At 32.6% G+C, this 21891-nt stretch overlaps 1 protein-coding gene and 1 long non-coding RNA gene across 8 annotated transcripts in view; both read left to right on the top strand.

Annotated features, from left to right (window-relative positions):
• LOC114121914 (uncharacterized) overlaps positions 1 to 11201 on the top strand; it is a 60264-nt gene extending 49063 nt beyond the window's left edge. The window contains exons 15-23 of one of the 7 annotated variants that reach the window (XM_050207779.1): positions 220 to 708; positions 1194 to 1205; positions 1366 to 1557; positions 1877 to 1982; positions 2421 to 2989; positions 5015 to 5136; positions 5394 to 6032; positions 6244 to 7329; positions 8080 to 11201. In XM_050207779.1, the coding sequence (XP_050063736.1) occupies positions 220 to 708; positions 1194 to 1205; positions 1366 to 1557; positions 1877 to 1982; positions 2421 to 2989; positions 5015 to 5136; positions 5394 to 6032; positions 6244 to 7329; positions 8080 to 8193 (3329 nt within the window). In that variant the 3' untranslated portion in view covers positions 8194 to 11201. Of the gene's footprint in view, positions 1 to 219; positions 709 to 1193; positions 1206 to 1365; positions 1558 to 1876; positions 1983 to 2420; positions 2990 to 5014; positions 5137 to 5393; positions 6033 to 6243 lie in introns of all 7 variants that reach the window. The other 6 variants (XM_050207780.1, XM_050207782.1, XM_050207786.1 and 3 more) reach the window with 6 other exon arrangements.
• Positions 11202 to 17958: 6757 nt separating this feature from the next.
• LOC126552184 (uncharacterized) lies at positions 17959 to 19424 on the top strand. The gene is made up of 3 exons (XR_007606019.1): positions 17959 to 18160; positions 18273 to 18406; positions 18533 to 19424. It is a non-coding gene; the product is annotated as an uncharacterized LOC126552184 (long non-coding RNA).
• The last annotated feature ends 2467 nt before the right edge of the window (positions 19425 to 21891 follow it).

Genomic DNA, 21891 nt, shown 5'->3' with positions numbered 1-21891 from the left:
AAAATTAAATTAAAATAATTTAGTTTTAACAATTTCAATTAATTAATAATTTATTTTTAATAAACAATTATAGTGGTATGATATAATATTGTGACTTGTCCATTATGCTTTTATAATGGTGATATGAATGTAAAATAAAATTAATGAATATTGATGCCATGTAATTAATTAGAAATTTCCATTTTGCTTCTAAATTGAATATTAAAATTGTTTTTATAGACAAGCCTAGGTGTCAACTCAGGATGGTAACCGTTGACCAATTTAAGCAGGAATCATCAGCTAGTTTGACTGATCAATCTTCCGAATTAGAGGAATTTTTGTCTTCATCATCCGGCGAAAAAAGAATACTGCTGTGTACAGCTACTGCAAATCCAGGCCATGTACAGTATACGTGGACCATAAGAAACTCTGGGCGCCAAAACGATACGTCGACATCTTTGACATCCGATTCTCCTGCTACTGAGAGGGTCATCACCGTATCAGTTGGATCACCAAGCAACAGTGGATCAAACGAAATGGATAGTATGGGAAGTTATAACCGGAGCATACTAATATTACAAGATAGGCTGGAAGTGAGTAACAATGATGATGATGAAGGAAGGGGTAGCGACAATATACCAAGCAACGGTGCATCAGAAGGCGTCAGGACATATGTGTGTACTGTAAACAACACTGTAGGATCGGACCAGTGTAGCATTCAAGTTCAAGGTAATAAATATATCTCGCTATAACAATGAATAATTAATATAACTTATCAAGTGCAAATCTAAATTTATTTTATAATTAAAGATGTCGTAGCTTAAAAACATAGAATTGTAGCTACGAGTACAATATAATTTAATACAAAAATAATTTCTTAAATTAATTAAATAATAAAAAATAAAGACCAACAAAAATATCAGTAGTTTCAGTTATTAAAAAGTGTATAGATTATTAAAGGTAGGTAGGGTGTTAATTAGCAAGACACGTACAACGGTAGTGCGAGGGAGTTTTTCATAAATAATTATACAAGGGAAGTAATATTATAAACACCTACGCGTGAACAATTTCATGTTATCGTGTTGACTTTAACGTATTTAACAAAATTTATGAATTATTATATTATGCACCTGAAAGTTAAAATGTTGATTAACATGTTTAATGTTTATTTATAATATTATAGTAATATTATAATTTATTTTTATTTTTATTAGCTGTCAGGGAAAGTAAGTCGTCTATGCCTATTAAACTATTGTAGTACATTATTAGTAGAGTACACAGTAATAATTCATTATTTTTTAGATTTTTACGTATTATTATTGTTAGCATTGAAAATTTAGATACAATTAATTTACTTGTACTCATAATCTACATATATATAACCAGGTGACGCTCCGTGGTGGAAACAGTTGTTGGCAACCATAGGTTTGGGTGGATTGCCAGTGATGGTCGTCTTGGTGGCCTTGGTTGTGATTTTGCTACTTATCGTCATCATTGTCATCGTTATCCTGTTGCTGTTCGTTTGTAAGAACCGTTACCTTAAACCGGGCAATGGAGTGTCAGGAGGACGTCAGAAATGTAAGTTTTCTATATTCAATATAAAACGTATACAATGGTATTTATGTACATTATTAAAATGTGATAAACCGGTAACGAAATATTTTGAGAACGGCATGTGAACATTTCAAAAAGGTATACCGACTAAAAGTACATAATATACTGTGCGGTGTAGTGATATTATAATCATTATTATATAGTGTTAGTAATATTATATTAGTGCGCAATGTTCTGTCTGTATTGTTTTACGTAGTAGACTTATAAAATGTATTTGTGTTTTTTATCGTTTTAGTAGGTACAGCTTTTATTGTGTGTTCCGTTTTTGTTTTTCAATATTTAGATGTTAAACAAAAATACCCTACATTGACGGCGTATAGGGTACCAGTCGTTTGGCGCCGGCACCGAGGCCGTGGCTTGCTATTAAACATATCGAAAGTGCGACAAAAGTGAGTACTGTATGATGGTTACGAGCACACTGGCGTTGACCATTATTATTATTGTTATTATTATTGGTACGCGCGCTAGCACTTAAATGCACTTTTCTCATAACTATTGTTTTTCCTGTTTCGGGACGCATAATTATAACTCGGTGATGGTGGTGATGGTAAATGGTGATGGTTATATTATATATCTATGTTATTCTATACGCATTTTTTCTTACGTTTTTTACTATTTCTACCTACGACGGCTATTTTTGTCTTGCTCTTCTTATATTTACCGCTGGGACTTGAGTGCTTGAAGACATCGTTTTACATTTACCTACATTGTATAATGTTCTATCGCAAACACGCTACAATCAGCTACTGGTTTTCTTAAACCTCGCTAAAACAGCATATAAGATAACACAACCCTGTCGAGCGGTCTTGTAACGATTACTATTGTAGTCCCGAAGGGAGTGCCACGACGTCGAACATTTCCGGTGCCAACCCCACGACCGTACAGCAGTGCACAGATCATCAGTCGACGGATGTCCTGGGCAACCCTAAGCCTCCGCCAGGATACGATGACGATCATTCGCAATCGTTTGCCAGCCAGCGGACCACTTCCGCAGCGAGCGTCGTAGGCAAGTGGCCGCTCAAGCCTGGCGTGTTGGTGCACTCGAAACAGCAGTTGCTCAAGTTGCAGTCGGCCACTGGTCAAAGTCCATCGACGACGGCCGACACTGCAGACAGTGGCAGCGGGTCAGCCGACAAAACCGTTTCCGACGGAGGCGGCGACAAACACAAGTCGAAAAAAAACCAAACCGGCAAAGGAAAATCGCCAGCGCCTGATTGCATGATGCTGGCCAACGAGACTCAGTCGGCGCGAGCGGCTCGCATACGTCGCATGATGATCGGATCAAATAATAATTTGGTGCCAAAAAAACCGTCACCCACGTCACCTCCTCCAGCGCCTCCTGTCCGCGGACAGAGCTCGGACACCGGCGCAAGTAGATGTCCTTCTTCTGTAACAGGTAGAAAAACGACTGCGTATATAATAATATATACGTAATAGCACGCGGAGCCTAAATCGTATCGGAAATTCGGAAATATTGAATTTATTGTGTGCCGCACGACATCTGCGCAAAACGATAGACGGCGATCGACTTGTTTTTAAGGAAATCGCTTTTCGTAAAAATATATGCGTACGATGGCAGGAATTCGATTACAAAACTGTAGGTTTTCCCGATGCAACAATAAAATATATAACTGTACCCGAGAGGCATAATGATGTGAGTTCGATTTTTATGAGCAACGAGGATTTCGACAACCATCGTCGTATTTAAAATGTGATTCCGCTTTTTTTTGTACATAAAACGTTTTTCCGGAAATATTTTCTATACGCGAAGCAAGTCCCGACTTACCGTATTATTGATTATTAAAAATTTAACAAATGGGCACAAACGTTGACACAGTATTAACTCACGAAAGCAAAACATTAATCTTATAATTGTAGAATTTACAAATTTGTTTTAAAGATTGAAAACTTACATTTCTGTTTTTCGTTTGTATTCTAAAAAGTTGGAAAAATCGACTGAGAACATTATGCTTTTTGGTTACAGATAAAAATAGATGCTTGAATTTTTGTTTATGTACAATAAGTTTTTTATAGTGTGTTATAAATTTATGTTGTAATGTTGTATGTAAAACGTAGATGTTGTTTTTAAAATGTTTGTGTGATGTAATTTTGTTTTTAATGACCGATACAAGCTAACGGTGAGTATATATAAACGTATTCACCGACAATAAGCACGCAAGTATTATATATAGTAATTGTATACATTAAAATACTTAACATTATAATCAACTCGTCCATACGAGGTGTATGGAACTTAACACATCAAACTCGCAATTTTTATAGTGTATAAACGGCAAAGAACCTATATACTTTGAACACTTTTATATTAAAATCACTACTCAAATCTCAATAACACTTTGTATTTAAATTTAAAACACTTTTCATATAGGTATGCAAAAAAATATATTTCAATTTATACAAGTATAATGTGATTATTCACATTGTATTTTATAAATAATTCATTGCTAAATTGTTTATAAAATATTATAACCATAATATGTTTTTTTAAATTTATAAGTTATCATCATTATGAAATACGCAATATAATAATATGACCAATAATTCATTTCGAATTAAGCCGTGTCTAAAGAATAAATATATAAAAATTACACACAGCACGATTTTTTACCTATCCGAATATCCGATTGAAATTCAATTTCACTGTTCGAAAAATTAATACTAAAAACATAATGAAATACTCGATAATAAAAATGTTGGCTTTCGGTGTAAATCAATATCCAATATCGTTGTACTGATGGTACATATTATTAAATTCTCGGTAGGTAGTAAAAGTATATAAAAACAGATTCGATAACTACGAACTACCATTAAAATGTTCCAACATTCATGGCACACATAAACATTTAATGGAATCTATTATTTGTCTATGATTACACTCGTGTATACCTATATACATGAGACGATAAACAATAAACCCACACACTATAAAGTCGACAGACATATTATTATATTATGATATACACGAGTGACACTTTCCGGATCCGTCTAAATCATCATATATTATCAAAATGACATATCAAAGTTAGTTTGACTAATTCCAAGAAAACGAGTGAACTCGAACATAATATATTCATTAGTTCATTAGTTCCATTACTCATCAGTCATTTACTTCAAATCATTTAGTAAATTGTATATAATATTATATTTAAGTGTTTAAACAAATGCCGTTTCATTTTGTATTGACAAAATAAAAAATCTTCGGTCACGACAAACGTATTTCCTTGCTAGGAATAGCACCCCGTCCCTGGATAAATATAATGTATGATGTCGGTGATTCTTAGGTGTTTCCCTCCCGATCGCCACGGAACGTCTTGAATTCTTTACATCAGTTAGACGTGATCATCGTATCCGCACGGAACATGCTAGATCGTATTTAAATAATTGATTTTCCTGTGCTTAGATTCGCGGGGTGGAGCCGGTCAACAGCAGGACAACGAATCCAACTTGGGAGCGACGGGTGACTCGAAAGCCGCGTTCTACGAAAACTTGCCGTTCCACGGAATGCGACCGCCACCCAATCAGGTTAGTCGTCGTCGGTTTAACAGTGACCAAATATTATTATTTATTGCTATTATTTTATTTAACACATTATCTCGTATACCTACCTATATCATTAGATATATTTAGAGAGAGCATGCACTCGATTTTGACGCTTTGTTTTTATTCGTTTTTTTTTTGTTTTTTTTTTTTTGTTTTTGTTTTGTTCCGTGTTTGCGTTGCCAACATTATGATTTGTCCCCCGCCAATCATCCTCGCCTGTTTGTCAAATCAAAACACAGTCGTCCGCGATTCAGTCGAGCAACGGTAACGGTAACACGGTCGGTCGCGCCAACTATAAGCCACCGCTGCCGCTGCCGCCCTCCGCGGACGCATCGCCGTCGCCGTCGTTGATCCACCGGTCCCCTAACGGCGGATACGTTTCCCTGCTGCGCCGGTCGGCGGTTCCCGAGTCGGACGCTGCGGTTACCGGACGTCCGACGGCCGCCGTTCGGTTCAACTCGCTGCAGCGTCCGAACCGCGGCTCGGTGACCGCGTGGCAGCGACGCGACCGGCAGTTCCGGTCCATGAGAACCGTGGGCACCGGCGGCGGCGGTGAAAAGTCGGTCGCCGAGAGATCGGCGGCGATCGGTCTTCCGACCGTCGGCAACGACCGCCGACTCATAGGGCGCCAAGACGACAACAACAACGACAGCGGCGGCGGCGACGAGACGAAAGCGTCGACGGCGGTGACCGCGAACCGCGGCGGTGAAGGGCGAAAAGACGCGTTTTCCGCGTCCACGTTTCCCAAACCTGCGCCCAGGACACGCGTCCCGTCCGCCTCGGTAGCGCCGCCGTCGTTGTCCCGCCGGGACACTTACGAGAACCTGCAACAGCTGTTGAACGGTGCGGGCGAAGGTAGTGCGATCGGCAGCAACAAGGTACGTACAAACACATCCTGCCAGTCGCTAGATTTAGTAATCGCGCGTCCACTCTCCCTTCGGCCCCAACCCGCGTTCGTTTGACACATTATTATTAGTACCTAGTATTTTTTTGTTTTATTTTTTTTAAATGCTTGCCAAACGACTAACATAATAATTATTTACTAACATCGCGATTGGGTGTGTGTGCGTGTGTGTGTGTGATTAACAGTTAACAGGAGTCGGAATAGGAGCTCGGAGCTTGGACGAGTTTTATCGCATGCAAATACAGCAACAACACCAACTGTTGTACCGGGTAGCTGGGGACGACGCGCCCGCGACAGCTCTCACTTCCGGATACTCGACCGTCGGCGGCGGCGTCGTTCACCACCGTCAGCAACAACAGCAACAGCAGCAGCAGAACCATCAACAACCGCAGTCCATCGAAATGACTCAGTTCGAGGTGACCAGCGGCCCGGGTCGGGAAGACGTGTACCAAAAATCTCAGAAACACCAACAGCAAAACGCGATCGGCCGGTACAATAACGACGACGACGGAATCGGCGAAGACAAGATGTGCAAGTCGATGAACGCCGGCGGCGGCACCATGGGAAGACGTCGCCGCGCCAACCAGCAAACTTTGGACGGCGGCGGAGGTCAGTTGACCGATCACTACTATACCGGCGGCGGCGGCAGCAGTCAACACTTGCAGCAACAATACCATCACCACCAACATCACCACCAGCAACAGCAACACGGCAACAACAGGAGACGCAGCAACGCGGACGGACCGCTCGTACAGCCGACTTCCGGCACCAGCAATTACAACACCGTTTCCGGCGTCGGCTATTACGCCGCGGACGTGTACGCCAGCATGGGCGCGCGACAGCAACAGTCGAAACGGCAACAGCAGCAACAACAGCAACGGCCGTACGGCGGCGGCGTGCAGGGCGCCGCTTCCGCCGGAAACGTTTCCGACGAACAGACGCTGACGGCCAAGCGTTCGTGGCGCCGGCAGCAGAACCGCAGGCGCCGGGCCGGCGTGGGCGGCGGCGTGGTGGCCGTCGAACCGGACGACGACGACGCCGATCAGTCTCAGCCCGCCGCAGCTTCCGACTACGCGGCGGACGCCGAGGCCGACGATCCGCCGTCGCCGCAGCCGCTGGCCGACAGGTACCGGAGCGTGGCCGCGGCCGTGGCCGAGTTGGACGTCATGCACCATCACCGCCAGCGTCAGAAGAATAATAACTGCAGCGCAGTGCAACCGGCCGCCGCGGAAATGCAACAAGCCAACGGCGCCGGAACCAACAAAAACGTGGTAAAGTTCCACGACGTGGGCCGCGAAATCGACGTGTAGACGGTGACCGCGCGTATAATATATTATATATCGTTTGCGTGTCGTTTCTTAAATATTATAATATTATGTTTTCACGACGTATTCTGCAAATACGTCATATAATAGTATATCGTATATATTGTTGGGCACGTTTTATTTCGCTATATTTATGAAATATTTTATATTGTTACCTTATCATTATTCGTTTTACGTTTTCCGTCGGTTATATAGCGTTCTCGCGATACAGTCTCCAGTGATGACATCATGAAGTGCGATTGTCGCGCAAAGTCGTCGGCCCGAAAAATCAAATCCTTCCGTGAAAGCATTTTATGTATCTACCCCCATAAATCCATTATCTTTACTACTCGTTTCTACTTTCTATACTAACACACTAAAAACTATTAATTTCACTAACTCGAGAATCGGCGAACACACTGCGCATTAATACTCTAATAATAATACGTCACTATTTTATAATCGTCGTCACAGGTACGTACGAGTATACGTCCGCTAAACGATAATAACAATAATATGCTACAACCCGCAGTGTGTTACCCACTCGTGCCGCCCACACTAAAACCAGCGTATCGGAACGATAATGAGTGTCCGAGCGCAAACAAATCCGTTTTTTTTTTTTTTTGAATTTTTGTTAAAGTTCCTGCTAATAATATAGCGTTTGGTGTTTAAAATATTACAATAAAATAACGTGTGTCGTGTATCGTATATTTTTAGCCCTACAAACCGCCGGCGGCCAGTGGTTACGCGGAAGGCGGCGACATGGAGTACGCCGACGTGGACTACCGGACGATGTATTACGGGCCGATCAATTACAAACAATCGTCTTGAGACCCTCACCCCCCTGCTATCGTCGCCGACCCGTCCTCGTCTCCTAAAATGTCCTGCTCGAGCGCGCCTTCTCGTCGCATCGATATACGGTTTATGATATAATGTTTGCGTGCGATGATTGTACATGAGACGCATCGGAGTGCCGACAGCTGACATTATTATATATAATATTATATTATAGTGATGACGCGTATATCTTACGCCTCTATGACTTTTAAGATTTTTTTGATTTTTTACTATTGATTAACGACGGTTTTACTTTTCCGTGTCAAACCTTTTAACTATCGGCGGGTACCGTTAATCTGCGGTACCTGTTTAAATATTGTTCTCGCACAAAATATCGATTCAAGTTCACGACTGTCTAAAAGACCAAAATTAATAATTTACACACTGTCCCTACATCTCTCACTCGCATACACACATACACACACACACACACACACACTCATACTCATACACACACTTACACACTCATACACACACTTACACTCATATACACACTTACACACACTCACACTCATATACACACTTACACACTCACACATACACACACACATAAAGGCCACAGGGTGAAAATAAATAATTAATTAAAGTCTCACTGATTGTTTAATGCATATGCTATGTAATATTCGCATACACATCCCTGCAAACGCGTGATGACGGCCTAAACATTCTAAACCATTCATTCGATTCGATCTAAATTATAATACGCGTAGACAGAGTTCGACGATGGCCTGCAGTTCTGAAAAAATGTCTATTTCATCAGTCAATCTTACTCTTATAATATCTTAGTGCTTACTCAAAAATTATTAACGTTTCAAAAACGGTGTCGTCCCGCGTACCGCTCATCTAACTAAATATTATTGTAGGTTGTAGAATCATTTTCCGTATTCATCTACTCGTACTTTTATTGAAAAACTGTCAAATTATTACCGAACACACATTGACAATCTATACACAAAATATTCTGTTACTAAAGGCGTACCTATACGAATACCTGTGAACAACATAATATTATTATTACGTATATTTCGAATTTCGATCATCGACCATCATATTATTACCTATATATTAATTATTTATGATATCTATCGTCGATGTATTTCATATCTTTTTGTATAAAATATTTTAATGTTACCTATATAATATTATGATCTATCGCTTTTATTTACAGTTATATTGTTCGTTTATTAACAGCGTAAAAAATGTTACGCACGTGCCATTTATTATATTATTATTATTATTATAATCGTATTGTTGTTATAATTTTTAGTCAATGCGCCGCCGTTGTAATGACTAATGACATAATATATATGTAACGACGCGCATATTATGTTTCTCTAATAATTGTATCAGAAATAAAATAATATTATGTTGATTTTGGCATTCTTAATCGTCGTCGTTTCTTGTAGTCTGCCGAGAAGTCAAATGCCTCCCATCTAAGTGTTTAAATGTTAAAATATATCAAAAAAAAAAAAAATTTATTATTATGAATCATATAATAGTGTTTCAGTAACAAAATTATTATCGTAGAAATATAGTCTTAGTATAATGATAATAATAATATATATATATGTATTTTAAATCGATATTAGAGATGTATGTTTTTTACAGACGGTTTTTGAATAGTTTGATAAGTCGAGTACACGAATAAATTAATCGCATAAATCATAATACATAGTATATATGATCATGTTTTGTTTCATACACACCACGTACGAAGGCCGTCTGTCGTTAGTAGAAATTTTATTATAAAATAATAGTATTATGTATCTAAACAAATTATATAGTTGTCTTTATTGTGCACCCACGCGAGTGCGTTAATATATATATATATTATTAATGTATGTGTATGTGTAAATTGTAAAATGTATTATGTGTTAAATATATTATAGTAGAGACTGCTGGTTACCACCACCGTGGCGACGGATTATTATTAATTTTAATTGACAATCAACGATTAAAACGTATATGTTAACTTATTTTTTATCGAAGTTTATGCCCATTTAAATATATATATTATATATGTACGTGCGTATATTTGTATATGCACACACATATTATATTTTATTTATTTATCCCAGATTTACCCATATTATAAAAATTCTATCTTGTTGTTACGGTAACGATCAATGCCTCTTACAGGCATTGATATAACTATCGTCATCGATCCCTTCTATCGACTCGCCCGCCCGTATAAGGGTGTACCGTCTGTACGGAGATGCTGTACGACGTGTCCATATATACCACCCCTGTCGTTATCATCTATTTGTCTATATATTATTATATACCTATAGATTATAATATTATTATATGATATTAACTTCTTTACTTCGTATATAGTATATATTTTATTGATATATAAAATATGATATATATAATATATATTTTGTATTATCGTAATTGATAAATTTTCCCTTCGGACTAACAAAATAACCTAATTTTATTCGTTAATTATTATTGTTGTACTATTATTGTATTTTGTTTTTATTATTTACGTATCTAAGTTGACACCTGTAATTTTATTATCATACAATTTATTATTTTTATTATTATTATTATTATTATTATTATTATTATTTGCATTTTTACATTAACACGCGGCATTTACGATTAATATGTTTTTACTATATATTGTATTCGTAATTCGTATTGCGGTAAATGAAGGGTGGTGGAACCTCCGCCGTTTGTATTCTAGTCATTATTTACTAAATATATAATTATTATATCTCCTGAATATCCCCCAAAGGCATTGACGCTTGCGACAAAACGACTTGAAGTGTTTTACATTATATATATTATATATATAGATCATAATTATTGTAATAATTTTAAGTAGTTTATCTATATACATTTAAACCGTTTTGTTTAGTTTAGAATCGTTATCATAAAAACATTTTTTTTTTATATATAATATATGTATAATGTATATAATAATATTATTGGTTATGACGATAATAATTGTTGTTTCGATGATAATAAAAAAGTGTGAGAGAAAGATATAACAATGGTTGAATTATATTGTATAACCATCTTTACATGCTTACCTATACCATCCATTTGTCACTCGTGTATAAACGATTACATTAAACTATAAAAGGAGTAAATAAAATAATTGTGTTTTTTAAGAAAAACAAACGAAAATCGTACAGGATATATTATATTATAATTATATAGATAGAGTGTCAGATAGGTGTGTACTTTCTCACTGTCTCTCAAAATCGTCACTAAAGTACGAAAGACATAACTTACTATAAAGGTATCTACCTAATAAGTAGAAGTATTATGCTGTGCAGGGTTGTAACCACTATCAAGGCTTTAACTTGTTACGTTAAGTTATTTTAAAATAATATAGTTAAGTTAAAAGTTACTCATATTTTTTTCGCTAACTCTTTAAGTTAAACGTTAACTTTGAAAAAAAAGTAATTTAGTTTAAAGTTGAAATTTTATAATTTGTAAAATAAAAAATTCCAGACACATAATGTTTATTAGATAGTTTTTCTTTATGCTCAAGAAAATCACTTGCGAAATTTAAAATGATACATCACAGTATTAACTAGCTATCAAAAAACCTACTTTTCTAAAAATATCATTCAAAAATTTGCATTATTCTATAAACTAAAATTAACTTTATTTAAATATTTTTGAATAAAATGAACTTGAAGTTGACACATTAATCTTAAAAAAAGTAACTTATTAAGTTAAAAGTTAATTTCAAAAAAAAGTAACGAGTTAATTAATTTAACGTTTTAACTTAATTTTAACTTTTAATTCGTTAATGCCCAGCCTTGACTATACTGCTGTTGTACTATGGGTCTGTAATATTAAATTTGAAAGCGATTTCACATGATAAATAGGACGACTCGAAAGGAAATCCTGAATCGAGTTTGGTGTATATGATAATATGGTATATAAGTGTTGAATATAACTATTCAATGGAAATCCTATGTAGGAATTCTAGGTTGGTTATAGGTTAAAATCCTTTGAGTTACTATTGGCAATGTATTCAATTTTAACGATATTTTAAATTATGTCTATAGACAATCTATACACCTACAGGAATCTCCAACCTACGGCCCGCGGGCCGAATCTGGCCCACCAAGCTAATTGATGTTTTGAAAATAATGTTTTTGTATACATTATTTATTTTTTAATTTCAATATTTCTTTGTTTCTTAAAAAACGTAGGCCTGGAATGAAAAAACTTTTTCAAATTTGTCCCGCCGTAAAAAAAGGTTAAAGACGCCTAATCTACACAATCCCTAGGATTTCTATAGAATGTCAAACTTATATTTAAATTTGTATATCATTTTCAATGATGATATTACTTATTTATCGAACAACATACAATATCATATCATAATAGTAACGACAATAACCATCGCACGTTTGACGTATGCGAATGCGATTACAATATAATCGTCAAGACAACCCCATTAATTAGCATATCTAGATTTTTTACAAAGATACCTACGCTATAATATGTAACAATGTATATAAATATCATAAATAATAATATACTTGTTAGGTATAAAATATGCATAATCGTACAAACCGAGTCGTGACATTTTTTAATAATCATTGCCCATTGGTAATTTTTCCCGCGACCGTTCACAGAACATCCAAAGTTATCAATAACTGCCACACTCGTTTACAATGTTCGAATGTGATGCACTGGACTACTAAATTACCACCTAAAGCGTCTGTTTTTACGAATCTCAGACAAATAAAAAAAGGTCTGCTAATATTATTTGATAATTGTTCGGAAAACCCTGCTGCACCGAGCTTTAACGTAATTTTTAACACTTATTAATCACCTAATTAACTCGAGAAATAAACATGACCCATATGGCCATATATTATATACTTCTCGCTTTTATAAAAATTAATAGTCTACAACCATTTCGGAAGATGAATATTGATACGATTTTAAAAACACGCATAACGTACACTGTAGAAATAATAATCTCTGAAGAAGTAAAAATAAACGCTAAACAATTTGTCTTTTTATATAAATAATATTTTGTTTAAACGTCGTCATTAGAAAACTACTTTGTAATTATATAAGTAGTATGGTAATTAATGGTTGATAATCTTTTAACACCTAATAATCATTATCTTATATATAACCATAAATAAGGCTACAATATTAATTGACGGACGATCACTTTGAATGCGGTCTATTGTTTAAAATACAAAACGCAGACGCACTTGGTAGTCTGTACAAAAAGGCGTAAAACACGGTATAATTATATCGATACACATTATAATACGACAAATTATATTAAAAATATTATAATATTTGATGAGATTAAACATTATTTGGCAATTTAGCATCTAATAGGTATCATATTTATATTATATATATATATATATAGTTATGAATAATTATATTAAAAATGTTATAAAGTAAAATGTTCAACTCACACAAATGCAGAAAGATTCAACTGGTATATTGTAGGTCTTTTTATTAAATGGTCACGTAATGAATTAATTATGATTAAATATTTAAATTAGTAAATAGATAATAAAAATACTAATCATATTTAGTTTATGTGTTTTGTTAATCTAAAAATATCATTTGTTTGATTAGGTACGTACAATTAATATATACCAGAATCACATTATACGGTTTACAATTACTATATTATATTATATTATACACAGCGGGAATAAGAACATTTGAATACTATACCTTGAGTTATTAAATTTAAACCAAATGTTTACAGAATGAGTAAAATAATCATTTTATAAGCGACCTATAGTAATTAAATTGGATTTCAATTAAAATCAACGACGTCGACGAGTAGGTACATTTTGTGGGTTGTGAATTTCATGAACTTTAAACATCAAACATTTAGTGACAATATTTCAATGTACTAACCTCAGGTTAGTAATATAATATATTATAATATACTTATCTATAGTAAAATTATTTGACGATTGAATGAATATTTTCATCAATATTTCAATATTTTATGTGTACACTTTCTTAGAGAATACCACTAAGATATTAGTCCGGGGCGAATACCTAACTAATGTTTTATAGTGAATTCTATTACTAAGTAAGTAGTAAGTCCATTGTTGACAAAGATATCATATGTTTTCGAAAACGATTAAAGTCATGATGAATACAGACTAAAAAATAATGTATACGAATGATTGATGAACTCTAAAAAACTATCCAATTAATAATAAAAATAAACTTCACTGTAGATTAACCATACATGATGATTAAAATTATTTTAAGTATGAAAGTATGACTTAAAATTCGCAACAATATCTCACCGTTTACGGATTTGTAGTTTTTATCTTCAGTAAACTTCGTTAAAAAAAGGTTTTAGAAATCTTTGAAAACACATTTTTTTTAAATTTAATCAGATTTTCAAATCATAAAAATATTCTAGAATTGTATACAAATTGATACGAACATTTAATAAATGTTGCTAACATTGTTTGGACAAATTAAAAAACTATCCATAAAAATGCATAAAACACTTATAACTAGTGCTCGGATCTTAAAGCATAGGTATGCTTCTTTTTTTTTATAAATGAAACACAAATCTAATTTTTATATATAAATTCGTTTCACGTTATTCTGATTCATAGGCGGGTATTGGGGGGGACTTGGGGGGTTAGGTCAGAATCTGATTTCAAATAAACAAATTTATTTTTGCTTTTTTCAGTTATTTCAGCTATAAAATTATTATTATATAATATTTGTTATGCTACTATAATAATAATAATAAAAGTTGAAATACTGAGAAACGTAAAAACCCAGAATGCGTTGTAGGTATTGGATTGTTATTATTGTTTTCGTTGTGGGCTTGTTTATTTAATGTATTGAACGTATAGATTATCAATCTACATATTACAGCAGACAGTACCTATACGATAAGTATACCTATAAAATCGATATCGACCACCTCTTGTACGAAGAATGCACCGATCAATTTAGTGGAAATAAAGAGTCCGTTCCCTATGTAAAAAAATATTCCGTCAGACAATATAATAGAGTCAGTTTCACTACTGCAAATCTATAGAAAAATAGGTGTTTATTAATTCTTTTTTTAATTTAAATAATTTTTAAAAAAATTTTATTCATTTTATAACTAGTCGGTGTTAATTTTTAGTCATGTTTTTTGTTGCTTTTTTTAAAAATAGATATACTTCTTTTTTGCTTTTCAAAAAAACAATTTAATTTTCAGTTGCTTATTACGCTTTGAAATCAGAGCCATACTGATAACTTTTTTAATGCTGAAAATGAACAAAAATATAATGAAAGCACGATGATTTCAAATGTTTAAAAAACATGCGACGATAGGGCTATGGTTGCTGCTTGAAAATATTAATGAAATAAAACACATATACCTATGTAGGTAGTATTTTATACATACAGCATTTATCTTTGACGTATAAGTATATCTACTAACCTTACTAGTATTTAAAGTGCATAAAAATATGAAAAAAGTCATTATGTACACATACATAAAATATAACGAAAAACGGCCAATAAATAAGGCAGGAGAAATAGTGACAATTTAGGAACGTTTACATTGACGGCATCAAAAACTAAGGGCTAAGGCTTCTTTAAACCGTTAAACGCTAATCGACAAAATAATAGACTATTGATTATGGAAACTAAAAAGCAACTCTAATAACTTCATAAAATAATTTAAATTATAACCATAAATATTTTAAATAATTTATAAATTAAACAGTGTTTAGATTATTTTTCATTCTTATAATTTTTAAATTTACCATGTATCATTTGCTTATAAATAATAAACCATCTGCATGAGCTACAAGTAATAACAACGCATAATATGTTGTGCACACAATTATAAATTTGTGATGTGTTTTACCTACAATGTAATTTTTTTTAAATTTTTTTTAAATACTTTTTTATCTACATAATATGCTTAGAAGTTTAGAACTGTTTTGGAATTCAGGTAATTTTTATTTTATTTTATTTTTATTTTTTATTGGATTCAAAATTTGTTAAATGAAAAAATCTCCCTGACCTGCCAAAAATTATTTTCCAAGCCTTAAATAAACAGTTTTTTAGTCCGCCTCTAACGCTATATCGATCTACCCAAGTAAAAAATTAGGTATAGTCCGTTTATATGTTTACATAATTAAATTCCTAGTTTTTGTATATTAATTAACTAACGTTATAATAAGAGACATAATATGACTTACACATCGTCAATAAGTTTATTTCTAAAAGCTTATTGGTCTATTGCTTCAATAAATAATTTGTATAAATAAAATTCCATTTTATATAAGCTATACATTCTAACAACTTATTTTGCTTATTATTTTAACTCAAAACATTATTTGTATTTAGACTTTTAGAGGGTGATAAAGTAATAGGTATAAAAGATTACTCATGCATAATTGACAAATATTATTTGTAGATAAGTAAATTAAATAAAGAACTTTAGATAAGTATCAAATAAAAGTATGTAGGTTCTAAAGTACAATGAAAAAATGTGGGCAAGGGCATACCACTCTACATTACGGTAAATGTCGAGCGGGTTACTGTGATGGATAATATGTTCAAATTTATTTTAATTATACATCATTGTATAACATAGACGATTCTGAGACAATTAAGTTTGTTATCTGATATTGGCTATATCACTAAGTAAAATATTAATATATTTATAATTTATATTATGTTTTTTTATATTGCTCTTAGGTATTAAATAAATAGTAACTTATTTTAATATTAGTAATACACTAAGTTGAAATAATTTTTATCAAAATAATAATACTTTAAAATATTATTGTATATTTAAAATATCATAGGTTAGGTTATTTTTTTTTTAATTAAATCATGTTTAGAAAATTATCATTTAACATTTTAAACATTTGGTAAAATTTTAAGTGTTTAGATACGATTATTAATTAACGAGTTACACCTAAAAACCAAAATAAGTTTTGTTAAAATCTTGATTTGCGTGAGAAATTCTTTTATTTTTTGTATTTAACTTTTGATTTCTTCAAAATATAAAGAAGATCTAATTTTCCATTCAAGACCACACCCTCGTTGAAAAACAAAGCATTTTTCAATTATTTATCGTGTTCACTGACACAACACAAAAATAATAATGAAAAAAAAGTGAAAAAAACACATCATTATAAAATCAATACACTTATCACTCCGCTCAGAATCTAAAATACAAAATTGAAAAAAAAAACCTACCCATTAATCTATGTATTATTAAGTATGCATATTCCATAATAATCTATACTCGTTGATATAATTCAATAATCGCATTTAATATTATGAGTAGTATTATTTTTACATTTATTATGTAAAACATACACCGGTTAACAAATATCAAATGTGTAAAAAAATGTACGTACTTATCTATTAAATGTGAAAATATTTTGGCATCCAAAAAATTATTGACGATTCGCTTGTTTAAAAATTAAATTTTCTATTTATAAATCTTTAAATGAACTTGATAATTTACACTATCCATCATTCAAACAACACGTCATTAGTCGCATAAATACGGTTATTTACTTATCGTATAGGTTAGGTATTTTCTTATTGTCAATAACTGCAGTACAACAGTGGTCAACGAATAATAAAAGTTGGCCAATGTTTTAGTTTTTTTCATCGAACTACATGATGTACAAATTAAAAATCATAAAAACAAATAGAAAAGTAATACACAATATTATTGTATATTAGTACAATATATTATATTGATAATTGTTATAATGATAATTTTCAGAGAAATCATAAAAAATATAATCGTTAACTCTTGATTTATGCAAGTCAATTAATAATAATAAAAAAAAATCTAATAAATAAATCGTATGTATATTGTCTTATTAAAAAAAAAAAAAAACTAGTGGATCTAATAAAATATACGATAAAAAAGTATTAGTGCGCCTAAACATTCAAGTGCCTGTATAGTTTGTTGTTGTCCGTATGTTTGAATCGATTCGTACGTATAAGCATAATATAGCATATCTATATATAATTAATGTTCGAATGACAATTAACTTCATAATTGTAACGAATAAATCGATAAAAGAATTATTAAATTAACTCTACAGCAGTAACATGATAACCCGAGTTACCAGAGATTAAAACCAATAAACTTGTTATGTTTTTCAATTTCAATTGAAATTCGCTACCAGGGATTCAGAAAGCATCTATTTACAGAAAAGCACGCGGCAAAAGCTAACAAGTATAATTTTCACGTTTTGTTATAGTAATAATACTATAATATTGTACGGCAACAAAATAAATAAAAATTATAATCGCGTTTGAATGCTTTGGATGTATGATTTAACGCATATTTTATATTTTTTAGAAATACGTCGAGCTTTGATCCCTGCAGCTGTGTGATAGTGCGTCATATGTTTACCAGTCACTTACAATGCCACGAGACGAAAATAGAAATATTCTAAGTAATATAATTAATTTCTCGTAATTCAATAATTTCTGATCATCGATTTATATGGTAATTATTTCCCGGCTATTACACGTGCATATAATAGCGTTTATATAGCAATAATTATTACTACTACTATTCACATCGTAGCATTTTGTTTCTAAGTCAAGAACCTTGAAAGTTAAATGCAAAGTTTTACATATTATCTTGAGTTGCTCTTATAATTATTATATCATATAGACATTTAAAATGTCAAAAAAAAAAAATTCAGGATGGTTAAATAAAAAATACTTTTCCTTGGAAAATATAATTCTAATTCTAATTTGAGACATGAAACCTCTAGCATAACATGTTTAAAATAGTTTGAATAATTTTAATCTATATTTAGGTATACAGTAAATAAAAATTATAAAATATGCTTTAAAATCTATGCTGATACACAGTTTCTTTTCAGAATCGACAATCGTCCTTACTTGATCGTCGTGTACAATTTATCATTTAATTCAAATTTAACACTTCCATTTTAGTGGCTCGTGAAAAAAAGTTTTACTATTTATATTGCAGCAGAATGACCAGTTGTTTTTTTCATTTCCACAGTATTAGTTCTGACAAATCGTACGGAGAACGTACAATGTACATAGCGCGGCGTAGTCATAACTCACAGATTATAATAATTACAAAAATAATATCAATGATACATATAATAATTGTTTTTCAAATTCATGAAAGTTTAAAAATGTATAATATGTAAGTTTTTAAGTTTTTAATGTACCATTTTTCTAAAAAATAAAAGAAACTCGGCAAATTATAATAATCGATATTAAGCAAAAAAAAAATTGTTTAATATTACACGTAATAATTGTGACTAATGTAATAATTAAGCGAATCACTCGAGTACCTACTATAGATTAACTTAAGTTTTAATTTAATTTAATATACATTAAGTTTTTTTTTAAGAAATAATTAAACTCGTAATACAATTATAATTTATAATTTTGTGAAGCTTAAAAACGTATAGCTACGACACTTCTTTATTTCGAAATCTCGAAACCTATAAGAAAATATTATTTAAAATTGATTTTTAATTATAAAATAAAGTTTTTGTACACATTGTGTTATCTAGGTACTTATTATTTTAATGTCTCGAAATGGTTATAGTTACTTTGTTATTTTAATAATAATCGTAAAGATTTTTTTCTTTGATTATTATATAGAATTAATATTAACGGTATAAAATCGATTTTCACTTCATTGCCCGATCAATAACACTGCAGCACGGATATCAAAATATATTTTAATATCAATGCTAATTGATTTAATTTCTTGACACGCGGACTTGGTGACATAAATTAATTGATAATTACACTTATGTGTTGCGAGGAAATCATCGCGTTATGGAAAATACCGCGAAAAACGCTTTCGCATACGATCATTAAGGATTTGGAATGTGTACGGACAAAATTAATTATGTAATTTCAGAGTTTTTAACGAATACCGTTTTCCGATCTGGCGATAATACGGTATCTGCCGAATATTATGTGTGTGCTTACGTGCTCGGGCCACACCTGCGAAATAATCGAAATTCGGTACCAGGAATTCAGAACGAAACGGCAGCACGCGCACGACGAGTACACCCGCCGCCGCCTAATCGGCGTGCGGTGATGGCACAATGTCGTGGAAATTCGCAATTACAATTAATAATTATAATAATATTATGACTCGTGAAGAATATAATAATATTCAATATTACCCGAACGTTGTCGTTAATTGGATGTAAAAAAGTAGAGCGGTTTATGACGTTTCATCTCTGTTTTTACCAGTTTTTCATGTACCTATATGATATAACTTCATGCAATTTTTTCATTGTTTTTATTTTTTTTTGTCAGCAGAGCTAACGTGTGTGACAAAGGTATATCGTTGAGTCGTAAAATAAAACTAAGTAAGTATTTTTAAATCGATGTTAATAGCAGTACCCTACACTTGAATTGAAAATAAAATGACAAAATATTTTCCAGAATATTACTCCAAAACGTATAATAATTATGTAGGTATCGGAATCCCGTAGTAACACTTCCACGGTCGTTGTTATTATATAGGTACGGATCGAAAGTCATAAAGTTCCGAGTTCCGGCAGCAGGATACTTATACAGATATTGAACTATTGAAGAACGTTAAATATTATTGTGAACGTGCAAATAATATTATGCGCCGTCAGCTTACGATGTGTTTCGACCCCGCGATTATGCGATGTTATTGCATTCATCGGTTTTTGACGTGAAATTCTGAATAAGTATAATAACCGTAGGTACTTGTAAGCTGTAATAATTATTATCATCCAAAACGGGTTACACGGCGTTTTTTCAGTGTAAAAAATATGTTCGATTTTAAGTCGATCGATATCGTTACGTATACATTTGTTACGAATTGTTTAATACGATTGACATTCGCAATAAATAAAATCCGAAAATCTACACTTCACTGTTCGTTAAACACGCCTGTATTTACATTATAATATCAAAACGTTAATATGCAACGTTTAATATTATTTTATTATCTAATATTAATTTTTTTTTTTTATATATAACGGGTCATGCACTGCATAAGTATATATAGATACTTATAGAATCATCGATAGTGTACCTCTCCCCCTGCTCACCACAAAGCAACATTTACTCACCACCCTTTTGGTGGATGTACACAAATTGTTGTTCCGTTATTGTTATTATTTTCAGTTTTGTTTTTTTTCTGTTTGTGCCAATGTAAAAACATTTACAACGGATAATGAACTTGTAAATATTTGAAAAAGTCCTCTTCTGCGTAAAACAGATAATAACAATATAAAATGCCTGTTAGAGATTAATTTAATATTTGTTAAAACATAACATTTGTATGAATATATTATATTTTATGCCTATATAGTCACTAACGATTAATGTGAACGGAAGCTTTTGTATACCTAATATAATATTATACTTCTTAAAAAAAAAAAAAAAACCAAGCGTTATGTGTGCACGTCGAGTGCTCTCTTACTTAAACACTAACTACATGGAACATTCCAATTTATGGTCAACAAAAAATAGTGAAATTGTTTTCAAAATCCTTACAAAAGCTCTATTTGTAATGTCATCGTTTTATCAAGTTGATTTCCTATTATATTATTTCATGATCCATCTCAAATGACTACCAAAAACTCGAAAACACCCTAATTAATTTTATTTCAAATTTTTCTTTACACACACACACATATATATTATGTATTACTTGGTAAGTTATTGAAA

This window comes from Aphis gossypii, chromosome X (genome assembly GCF_020184175.1).
Source record: "Aphis gossypii isolate Hap1 chromosome X, ASM2018417v2, whole genome shotgun sequence".
Classification (NCBI taxonomy): domain Eukaryota; kingdom Metazoa; phylum Arthropoda; class Insecta; order Hemiptera; family Aphididae; genus Aphis; species Aphis gossypii.
Note: the sequence above shows the minus strand (reverse complement) of the source record. Positions and strands in the feature narration are given on the sequence as shown.